Source organism: Aethalodelphis obliquidens, unplaced genomic scaffold (genome assembly GCF_003676395.1).
Source record: "Aethalodelphis obliquidens isolate GAN/ISIS:26980383/991018 unplaced genomic scaffold, ASM367639v1 scaffold10, whole genome shotgun sequence".
In the NCBI taxonomy this organism is placed as follows: Eukaryota; Metazoa; Chordata; class Mammalia; order Artiodactyla; family Delphinidae; genus Aethalodelphis; species Aethalodelphis obliquidens.
This window is the reverse complement of record NW_020837954.1, coordinates 40,419,168-40,435,922: the sequence shown is the minus strand read 5'-3', so window position 1 is coordinate 40,435,922 and position 16,755 is coordinate 40,419,168. Positions and strand designations below refer to the sequence as shown.

Here is a 16,755-nt window from a genome sequence, read left to right as displayed (position 1 = left end):
CAGACCAGGGATTGAACCCGTGTCCCCTGCATTGGCAGGCAGATTCTTAACCACTGTACCACCAGGGAAGTCCCCTAAAAATCCTCTTAAAAAATAAAGTTTGTTAATTAAGTAAAAAGTAAACAGTAGCCATCAGAAAATAAATAATGAACATTAAAAAAATCACTTACTACTGTTTCCTTAGCAGAAGGAGGCTTGATCTGTTGACTGGGAATCAGAACAAATGTCAAAGTACCATGCATATCAGACTGTAACAGAAAAAGTACATTATTTTAAAAAGCTGTATTTATGAAAATCATTCCACGATCTTATGATCAATAGTCCCTAAACTGGACTATTCTGGAACTCCAAGGAGACTTAAAAAAAAAAATTGGAAAAGATGAATCCCATTTTATCAGGAAGCACAAATTATGCCTTTTGTGGACTCCATTATAGAGCTACCCAGGAATATGACATTCTGCAATTTTGGTCCTCTTGTCCACTGGGAAAAGCCACTTAGCCCATAAGTCTTGGGTTATCTTCCATTAAGTTTAAGTTTGGAAGATTCCACAGTGAAGGACTGGAAGACACTGCAGCACTTCAGGGTCATCTACTCTGACATACATCGATTTTAATACAGTAGAATTTGAAATAGTAATTTTACTAGGATTAGAAAAGCGATGCAAGTACCCAAATATTCTTACTTCCCAGATGCTTTGTCTCTGTCATTCATTCTATTTTATAACTGTATAGAGTCTTACTGCTAGGTTCTCTATTATTTTCCAGTACAGTCGGCCCTCCGTATTCATGGGTTCCATATCTGTGAATTCAACCAACCGCGGATGGAAAAAAATTCCAGGAAGTTCCAAAATGCAAAACTTGATTTTGCCACCTGCAAACAGCTATTTACTCAGCATTTACATTGTATTAGGTATTATAAATAATCTAGAGATTATTTAAAGTATACTGGAGGATGTACGTAGCTTATATGCAAAAACTATGCCATTTTATGTAAGGGACTTCAGCATCCATGGATTTTGGTATCCATGGGGGCCCTGGAACCAATCCCCCATGGATACCAAGGGACAACTGTACACCACTGCCCACCTTGCTCAGCTACCTCCAGCCTAGACAGTAATCACACTTATGGTCCTGAGATAGCAGGGAGCAGTACTCAATCTAGAGACAGCAGCCAGTAAAACAAGGGCTAAGAACAATGACCACTGGCACTTTGTGCTATCAAAGCAATGAATGGGACTGGGTGACAATAAGGATGTGAGGATGTTTTCTAGATTCTTCAGTAGACGTCAGCAGATAGGAGAGATTCTAATGTAACAACTGATACTAAGTAAATAAGAATATAAATCTGATTGATGGGTATATATGAAGTGATCATAAATCACCCTCAAAAGTTGGCTCTAAATGGCCTCCTGATTATACCACCACTGTCTAACAGAACTTTCTATGATGACGGAATTCTGATCAGTGGACTGGAATTGCAGAATGCCATATTCCTATATCTACACCTTCATATGATAGCCATTAGTAACATACGCTTCTTGAGCATCTGAAATGCAGCTAGTAAGAATGAGGAACTGAATTTTAAATGTTCCTTAGATAGAAATAACTACCACATGTAGCTAATGGTTATTATATTCAACAATGTAGATCTATACCACTGCTATTATCTAATATTGCTAAGGAAACAACAATCAATTGTAGGTAATAAAAAACCAAAATGAGGGCTTCCCTGGTGGCGCAGTGGTTGAGAGTCTGCCTGCCGATGCAGGGGACATGGGTTCGTGCCCCGGTCTGGGAAGATCCCACGTGCCGCGGAGCGGCTGGGCCCGTGAGCCATGGCCTCTGAGCCTGCGCGTCCGGAGCCTGTGCTCCACAACGGGAGAGGCCACAACAGTGAGAGGCTGGCGTACCGCAAAAAGAAAAAAAAAAAGAACATAAAAATCATGAGGGTGTGAACTTTGTTTTGTTACTGTTTCCCTAGCAGCTAGCACACAGTAGGCATTTAATACATGTATTTTTGAATGAGTTATTATTAGTGATTTCAGAGGCGAACAAAATATACCTGGTAGTAATAAAGAAAAAAAAATCAGCAGCACCTCCACCCCCACAAGAATAAAATTCTACTAATAAATATTGTGGAAACAATTATACCATGGGAAAATTATGCTAGAAATTGTATAGAGATCTTAACAGTTATTTTTAAAATGCTTTTTAAATATTTTATTCTGAAGTCCAATAACAAAGGAGGCTTTTGAGAGTCTATCAATTATTCTTCTACACGGGGCAACTTACCAACAAGTCAAAAACCTCATTGACATCTTTCCCCCGAATTTCAATGCCATTGATTTCCAGAACTTCATCCCCTTCATGTAACAGACCACTTTTTTCTGCAGCACCTCCTTTTACTATCCGACTAATGATGACAGAATCCATTTCATTACGAACTGTAGCACCCTTAAAAAAATTCAATAGCCAATATTTAAATAAAAATGCAATTTTTTGGTTCAACATGTCCTCATTTTTTAATTTTTATTTTTGTATTCAACAATTCTAGCCTTCAGTTATCTTGAGAAAAAATGTATTTACACAGCTAGAATAATCATGGCAATTAGGTTTGAAAGCTGATCACTTCCCCCACATTTTGTGCTTCAGAAGCATTCCATTCGTTAAAATTCTAAAATCAGACTTTTGAAGCATACAACAGCATAAAAATGCACTTGCTCAAGAACAATGTGAAAGCCTATAATCAAATTTGTTCTCTATATGCTGGATGCTATTCAAATGGTTATACTATATTTAGGTATAATTAGTGAACATGACTTGTAACTAAAAGTCTTTATAAATTCAAAATATCATTAAGAGATGAATACTAATCTGGTTAATTATCAAAATGTTAAATACGATAGCTACATCCAATTCACATTAAAATGTATTAAACATTAATATTTATTACACAAATTGGAAGTACAACTGCAATATATACACTCAAAAACTGGAAATATGAAATACAGGATAAAGCTTGAAAGTAGATAGTTTGTAACACTTTTCTCCTGAACTTTTATTTTAAAATTTTGTCATAACATTCCCAATTTCTTTCTTTCTGGTGGGGAAAACCTAGTTACATAAAATGCCCTTTAATAAAACACAGTCTCTATTTCATATACCACACTGTGCAAGACAATTTGAGAACTTAGGATTCAAAAATATTTCTCTGAAAATAAAGAAAATTAAGTCAATGATAGCAGACTAACAGAAAAATGTTCTACATATAAAAACTATAAAATATTAACATTAAACAATGCATACTTCTAAGTATATGTGAAGTATGTAAGTAATTACATTGAATGAAAAGATCAGACTTTCCACTGTTTTTTTAAAAAGCTGGCAGACTAATGAAGCAGATTACTTGTCCCTTCTTTGTTCAACGATTACTTCACAAGCTATTATTTTCATCAAATTATGGGTGAGAAAAGATGAACAAATTATTTCTCAGATGAATAAGGAGCATGAGGAAGAACATAAAAGAATTCCAAAAAGTTAGCCTCCAAAGAGAAAAACTACCAGAAATGTAAAGGGTCTTCAACTATCTGCCATACAGAAGACCCCTGTGTAGAAAGGATCTTATATCAGAGATGTGGGACACTTACCAATGGAATATCTCGAGCCTTTTCTATACGAACTATTTTTACAGTTTCTCCTCCATATTGGCCAATGCTTTCATAAACTCTCTCATCTGTAATGGGCTCTAGCTGCATTTCCTGCTCAGCAACCTTATCATGGGCCAGTAAAAGTGCCTGTTTCAAAGAAACCCATAGCATTTAAAGTAACAGCATGATTTATTTCTGTAGAGAGATTTTAACCTAATCATGTACATAGTATCCTGATCATTAAACCTTTAAAAGAAGTGCTGTAATTAATTATATATTCAGATCTCTTTCCAAACTTTCCAACTGAAGTACAGATGCAACCCTGTAACTTTTATAGCTAATAATAACTAAAGATTTGTTAGGTATAATAGGGAATACTCTGGGATGAGTTATCAAAGTCTAAAATGCTTATTAAACTTCATAAAAAACAAAATTACCTCAAGGGTCCAACATCACAGATAATTAAAATTTATGGAAAAATATGACCAAAAAAGGGAGGAATTTGTAAAGAATAAGAAATTGTTTCAAAAATAATGTGGTTAACTTTAAGTACAAAAATACATAATCCAACAATAATTATTCTGCAGTGGAAGTTGTAAGCAATCAAAACAGGCTACGTTAATATTTGAGGTCTCTTTTAGCCCAAGAGACTCTGATTCAAAGTGATTTTGGATGCTGGAAAAACCACACATATGATGCTCTCTCCATTTTCTACCTGAATATGTGGAGCATTCAGCAAAGCTGTTAATTCTTGTCCTTCCTTCTGGTGGATTGGCTTCAAAACACTTTGTACCTAAGAAACAAAGAATATTCTTCCTAGGTTATAAAAACTATCACTAGCATTTATAAAGATTTTTTTTTAAAAAAGGTACGATTTAAAATTGTAAAAACTGGAAAACGGGTTCAAGATGGTGGAGTAGAAGGACGTGTGCTCGCTCCCTCTTCCGAGAGCACCAGAATCACAGCTAACTGCTGAACTGCTAACTGCTGATCATTGACAGGAAGACACTGGAACTCACCAAAAAAGATACACCACATCCAAAGACAAAGGAGAAGCCACAATGAGACAGCAGGAGGGGCGCAATCACAATAAAATCAAATCCCATAACTGCTGGGTGGGTGACTCACAAACTGGAGAACACTTACACCACAGATGTCCACCCATGAGAGTAAAGGTTCTGAGCCCCATGTCAGGCTTCCCAACCTTGGGGTACAGCAAAGGGAGGAGGAATTCCTAGAGAATCAGACTTTGAAGGCTAGCAGGATTTGATTGCAGGACTTCCACAGGACTGGGGGAAACAGACACTCCACTCTTGGAGGGCACACACAAAGTAGTGTGCCCATTGGGATCCAGGGGAAGGAGCAGTGACACCATAAGAGACTGAACCAGACCTACCTGCTAGTGTTGGAGGGTCTCCTGCAGAGGCAGGGGGTGGCTGTGGCTCACTGTGAGGACAAGGACACTGGCAGCAGAAGGTCTGGGAAGTACTCCTTGGCGTGAGCCCTCCCAAAATCTGCCATTAGCCACACCAAAGAGCCAGGTAGGCTCCAGTGCTGTGTTGCCTCAGGCCAAACAACAACAGGGAGGGAACCCAGCCCCACCCATCAGCAGACAAGCAGATTAAAATTTTACTGAGCTCTGCACACCAGAGCAACACCCAGCTCTACCCACCACTAGTCCTTCCCATCAGAAAACTTGCACAAGCCTCTTAGACAGCCTCATCCAGCACAGGGCAGAGAGCAGAAGCAAGAAGAACTACAATCCTGCAGCCTGTGGAACAAAAACCACATTCACGGAAAGATAAGATGAAAAAGGCAGAGGGCTATGTACCAGATGAAGGAACGAGAGAAAACCCCAGAAAAACAACTAAATGAAGTGGAGATAGGTAAACTTCTGGAAAAAGAATTCAGAATAATGACAGTGAATATGATCCAGGACCTCAGAAAAAGAATGAAGGCAAAGATTGAGAAGATGCAAGAAATGTTTAACAAAGACCTAGAAGAATTAAAGAACAAACAAACAGCGATGAACAATACAATAAGTGAAATGAAAAATAAGCTAGAAGGAATCAACAGCAGAATAATGGAGGCAGAAAAACGGACAAATGACCTGGAAGACAGAATGGTGGAATTCGTTGCCACAGAACAGAATAAAGAAAAAAGACTGAAAAGAAATGAAGACAGCCTAAGAGACCTCTGGGACAACATTAAACGCACTAACATTCGCATTATAGGGGTCCCAGAAGGAGAAGAGAGAGAGAAAGGACCCGAAAAAATATTGGAAGAGATTATAGTCGAAAACTTCCCTAACATGGGAAAGGAAATAGCTACTCTCTGGAAGCGTCGAAAGTCCCAAGCAGGATAAACCCAAGGAGAAACATGCCGAGACACATTGTAATCAAATTGACAAAAATTGAAGACCAAGAAAAATTATTGAAAGCAGCAAGGGAAAAACGACAAGTAACATACAATGGAACTCCCATAAGGTTAACAGCTGATTTCTAACCAGAAACTCTATAAGCCAGAACAGAGTGGGATGATATATTTAAAGTGATGAAAGGGAAGAACCTACAACCAAGATTACTATACCCAGCAAGGATCTCATTCAGATTCAATGGAGAAATCAAAAGCTTTACAGACAAGCAAAAGCTAAGAGAATTCAGCACCACCAAACCAGCTCTACAACAAATGCTAAAGGAACTTCTCTAAGCAGGAAACACAAGAGAAGAAAAGGACCTACAGAAAGAAACCCATATCAATTAAGAAAATGGTAACAGGAACATACATATTCATAATTACCTTAAACGTGAACAGATTAAATGCTCCAACCAAAAGACACAGGCTCGCTGAATGGATACAAAAACAAGACCCATCTATATGCTGTCTACAAGAGACCCACTTCAGACCTACGGACACATACAGACTGAAAGTGAGGGGATGGAAAAAGATATTCCATGCAAATGGAAATCAAAAGAAAGCTGGAGTAGCAATACTCATATCAGATAAAATAGACTTTAAAAGAAAGAATGTTACAAGAGACAAGGAAGGACACTACATAATGATCAATGGATCAATCCAAGAAGAAGATATAACAATTATAAATATACATGCACCCAACATAGGGGCACATCAATACATAAGGCAACTGCTGACAGCTATAAAAGAGGAAATCGACAATAACACAATAATAGTGGGGAACGTTAACACCTCACTTACACCAATGGATAGATCATCCAAATAGAAAATTAATAAGGAAACACAAGCTTTAAATGACACAACAGACCAGACAGATTTAACTGACATTTGTAGGACATTCCATCCAAAAACAGCAGATTACACTTTCTTCTCAAGTGCACACAGAACATTCTCCAGGATAGATAACATCTTGGGTCACAAATCAAGCCTCAGTAAATTTAAGAAAACTGAAATCATATCAAGCATCTTTTCTGACCACAATGCGATGAGATTAGAAATCAATTACAGGGGAAAAAAACACAAAAAAACACAAACACATGGAGGCTAAACAATATGTTAGTAAATAACCAAGAGATCACTGAAGAAATCAAAGAGGAAATCAAAAATACCTAGAGACAAATGACAAAGAAAACATTATGATCCAAAAGCTATGGGATGCAGCAAAAGCAGTTCTAAGAGGGAAGTTTATAGCAATACAATCCTACCTCAAGAAGAAGAAAAATCTCAAATAAACAATCTAACCTTACACCTACAGGAACTAGAGAAAGAAGAACAAACAAAACCCAAAGTTAGTAGAAGGAAAGAAGTCTTAAAGATCAGAGCAGAAGTAAATGAAATAGAAACAAAGAAAACAATAGCAAAGAACAATAAAACTAAAAGCTGGTTCTCTGAGAAGATAAACAAAATTGATAAACCATTAGCCAGACTCATCAAGAAAAAGAGGGAGAGGACTCAAATCAATAAAATTAGAAATGAAAAAGGAGAAGTTACAACAGACACTGCAGAAATACAAAGCATCATGAGAGACTACTACAAGTAACTCTATGCCAATAAAATGGACAACCTGGAAAAAATGGAAAAATTCTTAGAAAGGTATAAGCCTCCAAGACTGAACCAGGAAGCAATAGAAAATATGAACAGACCAATCACAAGTAATGAAATTGAAACCGTGATTACAAATCTTCCAACAAACAAAGGTCCAGGACCAGATGGCTTCACAGGTGAATTCTATCAAACATTTAGAGAAGAGCTAACACCCATCCTTCTCAAACTCTTCGAAAAAATGCAGAGGAAGGAACATTTCCAAACTCATTCTATGAGGCCACCATCACCCTGATACCAAAACCAGGCAAAGATACTACAAAAAAAGAAAATCACAAACCAATATCACTGATGAATACAGAAGGAAAAATCCTCAACAAAATACTAGCAAACAGAATCCAACAACACATTAAAAGGATCATACACCACGATCAAGTGGGATTTATCGCAGGGATGCAAGGATTCTTCAATATACGCAAATCAATCAATGTGATACACCATATTAACAAACTGAAGAAGAAAAACTATATGATCATATCAATGGATGCAGAAAAAGCTTTTGACAAAATTCAACAACCATTTATGATACAAACTCTCCGGAAAGTGTCCATAGAGGGAACCTACCTCAACATAATAAAGGCCATATACAACAAACCCACAGCAAACATCATTCTCAATGGTGAAAAACTGAAGGCATTTCCTCTTAGATCAGGAACAAGACAAGGATGTCTACTCTCGCCACTATTATTCAACATAGTTTTGGAAGTCCCAGCCATGGCAATCAGAGAAGAAAAAGAAATAAAAGGAATACAAATTGGAAAAGAAGAAGTAAAACTGTCACTGTTTGCAGATGACATGATACTATACATAGAGAATCCTAAAGATGCCACCAGAAAACTTCTTGAGCTAATCAATGAATTTGGTAAAGTTGCAGTATACAAAATTAATGCACAGAAATCTCTTGCATTCCTATACACTAATGATGAAAACTCTGAAAGAGAAATTAAGGAAAGACTCCCATTTACCACTGCAACAAAAAGAATACAATACCTAGGAATAAACCTACCTAGAGAGATAAAAGATCTGTATGCAGAAAACTATAAGACACTGATGAAAGAAATTAAAGATGATACAAACAGATGGAGAGATATGCCATGTTCTTGGAAGAATCAATATTGTGAAAATGACTATACTACCCAAAGCAATCTATAGATTCAATGCAATCCCTATCAAATTACCAATGGCATTTTTTACAGAACTAGAACCAAAAATCCTAAAATTTGTATGGAGACACAAAAGACCCCGAATAGCCAAAGCTGTTTGAGGGAAAAAAATGGAGCTGGAGGAATCAGACTCCCTGACCTCAGACTATACTACAAAGCTACAGTAATCAAGACAATATGGTACTGGCACAAAAACAGCAACAAAGATCAATGGAACAGGATAGGAAGCCCAGAGATAAGCTCTAACACCTATGGTCAACTAATCTATGACAAAGGAGGCAAGGATATACAGTGGAGAAAAGACAGTCTCTTCAATAAGTAGTGCTGGGAAAACTGGACAGCTACATGTAAAAGAATGAAATTAGAACGCTCTCTAACACCATATACAAAAATAAAGTCAAAATGGATTAGAGACCTAATTGTAAGACTGGACACTATAAAAACTCTTAGAGGAAAACAAAGGGAGAACACTCTTTGACATAAATCACAGCAAGATCTTTTTTGACCCACCTCCTAGAGTAATGGAAATAAAAACAAAAATAAACAAATGGGACCTAATGAAACTTAAAAGCTTTTGCACAGCAAAGGAAACTATAAACAAGACGAAAAGACAACCCTCAGAATGGGAGAAGATATTTGCAAACCAATCAATAGACAAAGGATTAATCTCCAAAATATATAAACAGCTCATGCAGCTTGATATTAAAAAAACAAACAACCCAATCCAAAAATGGGCAGAAGACCTAAATAGACATTTCTCCAAAGAAGACATACAGATGGCCAAGAAGCACATGAAAAAATGCTCAACATCACTAATTATTAGAGAAATGCAAATCAAAACTACAATGAGGTATCACCTCACACCAGTTAGAATGGGCATCATCAGAAAATATACAAACAACAAATGCTGGAGAGGGTGTGGAGAAAAGGAACCCTCCTGCACTGTTGGTGGGAATGTAAATTGATATCGCCACTATGGAGAACAGTATGGAGGTTCCTTAAAAACCTAAAAATAGAACTACCATATGACCCAGCAATCCCACTACTGGACATATACCCTGAGAAAACCATAATTCAAAAAGACACGTGCACCCCAATGTTCATTGCAGCAGTATTTACAATAGCCAGGTCATGGAAGCAACCTAAATGCCTATCGACAGACGAATGGATAAAGAAGATGTGGTACATATATAGAATGGAATATTACTCAGCCATAAAAAGGAACGGAATTTGGTCATTTTTAGAGACATGGATGGATCTACAGACTGTCATACAGAGTGAAGTAAATCAGAAAGAGAAAAACAAATATCGTATATTAACGCATATATGTGGAACCTAGAAAAATGGTACAGATGAAGTGTTTTGCAGGGCAGAAATTGAGACACAGATGTAGAGAACAAACATATGGACACCAAGGGGGGAAAGTGGTGGTGGGGTGTGTGTGTGATGAATTGGGAGATTGAGATTAACATATATATACTAATATGTATAAAATGGATAGCTAATAAGAACCTGCTGCTTAAAAAAATAAATAAAATAAAAATTCAAAAAAAATTGTAATAACTACTTGTAAGAAAGAAAAGCACTAAAGAGAATTATAACTTTAAAAACGTATTTTTTTCTCACAGAGTTTTCAATCTTGTTACCTGATTGATAATAGCATTTTTATTTATGCCTATGAATGAGGTAATTCCTTCTTGAAAATTTCTGCAAACATACTATGTAAAAGAGACTAATAATGATTATATAAGGGAAGAACTGTTCTAACAGTTATGTTGCTATTTTATAGTGTTTTAATCATATGTTTATGTAACTACATTTTAAATCAGAGATGACATTTTAAAGAGTTACAGACTAACATATAAATTTATATTTATATAACCACCATACTACAGTGAATCACATTAAAAAATTTACCCAAGTCAAGCAATTCTTGCACTCCTAGGATAAACTCCACTTGATTATGAAGAATTTTTTTAGTCTTTGTTTCCTCACCTGTAGATTGGCGCCTACAATGTAAGGTTCTTAAAAGACTGAGATAATCCACATAAACTGCTTAGCACACTACCTAGCACATAGTAAATTATTACCTTAATATATTTCTAGATGTGAGTTACTCACATTTTAAGATTTCTATATTAATGTTCATAAACTGGATTAGAGACTTGGTGAGCATAGTCATATACACTAGTTACAGAACTACTGTTTTTAGTATCTATACTATTCTAGCACAATGAGCTGGGAAATAGTCAACATTTATACATGAAAACAGTTTATTTAACGTAAGACTCATATGTTCCTTAATGTTTTGATAGAGCTTGTAAAATTATCTGGGCCTGGTAGTTTATTTTAGGGGTAGATTTCCAACTTTCAACTTTATCTATAGTTACTACTTTTTTTGGTTACCTTTTCTTAAGTCACTTTTGGCAATTAATATTTTCTTACAAAAACCACCCACTTGACAGCACTTTCACATTTAGTGACATAAGTTGCAATTATAATTTTTTACTCTCCTGTGTTTGCATCTATGCTTTTTTCTTTCCTAATGCTATTAGTATTTTTTCTTCATCTAACTGGTCAAAGGTTTCTCTATTTTCCTGTACTTGTCAAAAAACCAGCTTTTGATGTTAAATCTATTGTTCTTTCCATTTAAATAATTTAATTCCTTTTTTCTGCTTTAGTTTATTTCCCTTTTCAATTTCTAATCACTTGAGCTGTATGTTCAGTCGAATTATTTTCCATCTTTTTTTCTACCATAAATATTTAAAGGTACAAATTTGCTCTGTGGACTAGTTTTCCTCAAAGATTATACTATATATGTTTTCACTATTAATACCTCTGATTTTCTTCCTTTCTGTGCTTCGTAACTCAAGTATCAAAAAGAGCACTTTGCAGCAATGCAGGTTAACAAAGCCAAAATTATCATCATCAATGAAAACATATATAAGTAAATTAATATATAGTATAATTTTTTAATAAAACTAACTCACGATTGGGACTTCCCTGGTGGTGCAGTGGTTAAGAATCTGCCTGCCGGTGTGGGGGACACAGGTTCAATCCCTGGTCTAGGAAGATCCCACATGCCGCGAAGCAACTAAGCCTGTGCACCACAACTACTGAGCCTGTACTCTAGAGTCCGCGAGCCACAACTGCTGAGCCCGGTGCTAAAACTACTGAAACTCACGCACCTAAAGCCCGTGCTCCACAACAAGAGAAGCCACCTCAGTGAGAAGCCCGTGCACTGCAACAAAGAGTAGCCCCCTCTTGCCGCATCTAGAGAAAGCCTGTGCACAGCAGCAAAGACCCAACACAGCCAAAATTAAATTAATTAATTTTTTAAAAAGTAACTCATGATTAGAACAGGAATCTAGTAATTCTCTAATACCTCTTATGGTTATTTTAAATAATTTTTAAAGTAATTCCCCTATCAAACCTAAGAGATGATAATTTTGGGATTAACTAATTTGACCACAAGTAGATCACAGCAATGACAGCATCAAAATTAGCCTGTCCTCTGGTTTTGGTACCTAGAAAAACATGTTTCTAAATGTAAAGTTCTATATGTATAAACAGGGGGGCATAGCAATTATTATCTTTTGCAAGAATTCGATTAAAGTCTTACTAATGGTCGAGTGCAGTAATCCAAAACTGTGAATAATTAAATGCTGATTTTTAAAATAGGGTACTTTTCTTTTTTAAATATATCATATCCCAGTTAATTTAAAATGAAATTTATAGTCCCTAAGAAAGTAATCCTGAGAAAGAAGATTTTGGATTAGAAATGCACTTTGAACAAAATGTACAAAGTCAACTCAATAATTTTATGTATAGACACTTTTTTCCTATCTTTACCTTTTTATTTATTTATTTATTTTGGCTGCACTGCACAGCTTGCAGGATCTTAGTTCCCCGACCAGGGATTGAACTTGGGGCCATGGCAGTGAAAGTGCCAAGTCCTAACCACTGGACTGCAGGGGAATTCCCTCCTATTTTTACTTTTAAATAAGTTCCTAGCACCTCTGAGATAGTCCCTTCTAAAGAAATTTCAACTCCTGTTAAGTGTTTATTTCCTTCCCCTATTAATCCAGTTGTTGCCTATTTTAGTGTCAACATACAACATGAGCTACTTCTACAGAGGCCTAAGGAATTAAAAGGCTATTCTTACATCATACTGGCTCCTTTCCATTAGGCTATAAAAATGCTCTAATCTCTTATCTTTAAAAAAAAAAGTTCTCTCTTGATCTTGTACTCTTCTCTAGCTAAAATACCTTCTCTATTTTCCTTCAGAGCATTTTAAACTAATTTTTTTTTAATTACAGAAATGGTATATGTTAAATGTGAAAAATCAGAAAACAGATAATCCAAAAGAAGGAAATAAAACTCACCATAATCCCCAAACCTAGGGATAATCATTTGGTATATATCCTCCTATATTCTTATACTTGTTTTTACCAAAATATTCACCAAGAGATATACATCTGACAGGAGGACTTGTAACTAGAGTACATTAAGAACTCTTACAACTCAATAAAATTTACAATATGATTTTTAAAATGGGAAAAAGATCAAAATATTTTCCAAAAGAAGATAGGGAAACAGCTTATGAAAAAATGCTCAACATATGGAAATGCAAACTAAAACAAGATACTGTTACACATCTGCTAGAATAATAAAATGGAAATAACCTAAATATCCACCAATAGGAAAGTGGTTAAACAAATTGTAGGATATGCATACGATGGAATACTACTCAACAAGAAGTTCAAACTACTAAATACATGCAACACACTGATGAATTTGAAAAACATTATACTAAACAAAACAAGTCAGATATAAAAGACTACATATTATTTTATTCCATTTATATGAAATTTCCAGAAAAGGCAAATCTGTAAAAACAGAAAACAGATCACTGGTTGCCTAGGGTCTGGGGAGCGGGAAGTGGTTACTGCCTACAGAAGAAATTAAGGGAGCTTTATGCATTCACGATGTTTCTATAACTTGATTGTGGTGGTAGGTTACACAGGTGTATACATGTGCCAAAAATATTGAACTATATAATGAAGCATACCAATTTTAAGTATATGTAAATTATATCTCAATAAAGTTGGTTATAAAAAACAATACACCCATAACCTCATAATCATGAGAAAATCTTTGTGTATATCCTTTACTTCTTACTTTTACCAGAATGAGATCATGCTAGTCATACTGTTTTATAACAATATAACTATTTCAATTTGATATTAATTATTTTTTAAATTAATTTATTTATTTGTTTATTTTTTACTGCGTTGGGTCTTCATTGCTGCACGCGGGCTTTCTCTAGTTGCAGTGAGCGGGGGCTATTCTTCGTTGCAGTGAGCAGGCTTCTCATTGCGGTGGCCTCTCTTGTTGCAAAGCACAGGCTCCAGGTGCATGGGCTCCAGCAGTTGTGGCGCGCAGGCTCAGTAGTTGTGGCGCATGGGCTTAGCTGCTCCGTGGCATGTGTGATCTTCCCAGACCAGGGCTCAAACCCGTGTCTCCTGCATTGGCAGGCGGATTCTTAACCACTGCACCACAGGGAAGCCCTAATTTCCTACTGAAATATTTCTTCACTTCATGTTCAATGGCTGTTCAAAATCTTACATCTGGACAATTACACTAGCCTCCATACTCTAAGCCGGACTCCATTCTTGATCTCACACATCTCCCACAATGTTATCAGAATAATACTTTAAACTGGAAGCCTGTTTATATCAAACTCTTGTTTAAAATCCTTCGGTAGCTCTGCAATCACTTATAAATTTCTTGCTTTGAACTCTCCTTTAGTGGCTTTTGTGTATTAAATTTGAGAAACACATCAACATCTAAACAAGAAAATTACCTATATATCCACCACCCAGATATAGCCTTGTTAATAATTTATTATTTCTCTCAATATTTCTTTACCTGCATTTTCAAATAGGATATCTGTGTGTATACACATTTTATCTATACCTTAATAGGCCTCATGTTGACTACCAAATGAATCAAGGTTTTAGTTTTTCAAAGTAACTAATTAAACTTATTCACATTTTCCCTGTTCCCCTACAACATTATATTTCATGACTTTTTCTTGTTTTACTGCACTAGCTAGTACCTCCAGAAAAATGTTGAATTCTAGTGGTGAGCGTCTGTAGATTCCTTTTATTATTCCAGGCTTAAAAAGCAACATGCTGGGGGCTTCCCTGGTGGCACAGTGGTTAAAAATCTGCCTGCCAATGCAGGGAACACGTGTTCGAGCCCTGGTCTGGGAAGATCCCACATGCCATGGAGCAACTAAGCCCGTGCACCACAACTACTGAGCCTGCGCTCTAGAGCCCGAGGCCACAACTACTGAGCCCGCGTGCCACAACTAATGAAGCCCACGCGCCTAGAGCCTGTGCTCCACAACAAGAGAAGCCACCGCAATGAGAAGCCCGTGCACCGCAATGAAGAGCAGCCCCTGCTCACTGCCACTAGAGAAAGCCCGCGCGCAGCAACAAAGATCCAATGCAGACAAAAATTAAAAAAAAAAAAAGCAACATGTTGGGTGTTTCATCATTAGGTAAGATGCTCCCTATTAGTTTCTGATATTGTTCTTTACCAAGTTAACAAAATGTACCTGGTTTTCTAAGAATTCTCATTATCAAGGAAAAGGTATTAAATTTTTTTCAGATGTCTTTTCTGCATCAAGTTGATCATATCTCCTTTCATCTATTCATGTAATTTAATTATTTTAAAATGTTTACCAATGTGGATCCATCGTAAGAAAATTTAAACTTATTAATATGGCTTATCTGGCCTTCAGGATCTGGACTCTATCTTGAAAATCATATCCTACTCCTTACTCATTGTGCAATAAATATGCCATGCTCTCTCAGTCACTACTATCTTTGAACCTTTGCCAGTGGAAAGGCTTTTCTTCTTTCTTGGGCTTTCAGGTAAATTCCCAACTGTCCTTGAAGACTTAGCATATTAAATTTTCTGTTTCTTCCTTCCTCCCAAATCTCCTCCTCTGCCATGTCTGCCTCTCCCCAACCCCTACTGAAGTAGGCACATCTCTCATTACGCTCTTGGTACCTTTTTCATACTGCCACCATAGTACTTCTCATTAGATTGTGATTGTTAACTCATTTTTCTTCCACAGTGAGAGTCTAACTCAATTTTCACTGGTTGATGTGCATCTGGGCTCCTTCCAGCTTCTAATGATTATCTGGCTGCTATGAACGTTTATGCTTAAGCCTTTGTGTGGATATGTTTTCATCTCTCTCAGGTACATACCCAGACATAAAAATGTTGGGTCACAGATATAGGTACTCTAGCTTTAGCAGACATTTCCAAACATTTTCCAAAGTGGCAGTACCAATTTATACTCCACCAGTAACATTATCAGAGTTTCAGTTCCTCCATAAGTTCATTAAGATTTAACATTGCCAGTCTTTCAAAAATTTTTTTAGTCATTTTGGTGTCTATGCGGTAGTCTCTCATTTTGTTTTAATTTGCATTTCTCTATTAGCTAATGATGCTGGACTTTTCATACTTACTGGCTGTTGGGGTTTCCTCTTTTTGTGAAGTGTCTGTTCAAGTCCTTTGCCCATTAAAAAAAAACTAAGTAGTCTCTTTCTTGTTAATTCGCGACAGTTCTTTTGGATGCAAGTTTTTGTTATATATATATTTATACACGTATATACCTCAATATCTCAAAATCAAATAATCAAATACCATTTTGTAGTTTGTTGGCTTGCATTTTTACTGGATAAGCAAAAGTTCATTTAACAAAACCCCGGTTCTCAACCTTTTCTTGATAAAAGCACTTTAAAAATGATCAAAAGACTTGTTTTACATTTATTAATGAGTATCCTGGA

At 36.3% G+C, this 16,755-nt stretch overlaps 1 protein-coding gene across 6 annotated transcripts in view; it reads right to left on the bottom strand.

The window, feature by feature from the left end:
* PALS1 (protein associated with LIN7 1, MAGUK p55 family member) overlaps nucleotides 1-16,755 on the bottom strand; it is a 102,642-nt gene that overhangs the window by 32,395 nt on the left and 53,492 nt on the right. For 5 of the 6 annotated variants that reach the window (XM_027111549.1, XM_027111547.1, XM_027111551.1 and 2 more), the window contains 4 exons: nucleotides 4,363-4,440; nucleotides 3,648-3,794; nucleotides 2,293-2,454; nucleotides 171-248 (listed from right to left, as the gene is read on the bottom strand). In XM_027111549.1, the coding sequence (XP_026967350.1) occupies nucleotides 171-248; nucleotides 2,293-2,454; nucleotides 3,648-3,794; nucleotides 4,363-4,440 (465 nt within the window). The remainder of the gene's footprint in view (nucleotides 1-170; nucleotides 249-2,292; nucleotides 2,455-3,647; nucleotides 3,795-4,362; nucleotides 4,441-16,755) is intronic. The other variant, XM_027111550.1, reaches the window with a different exon arrangement.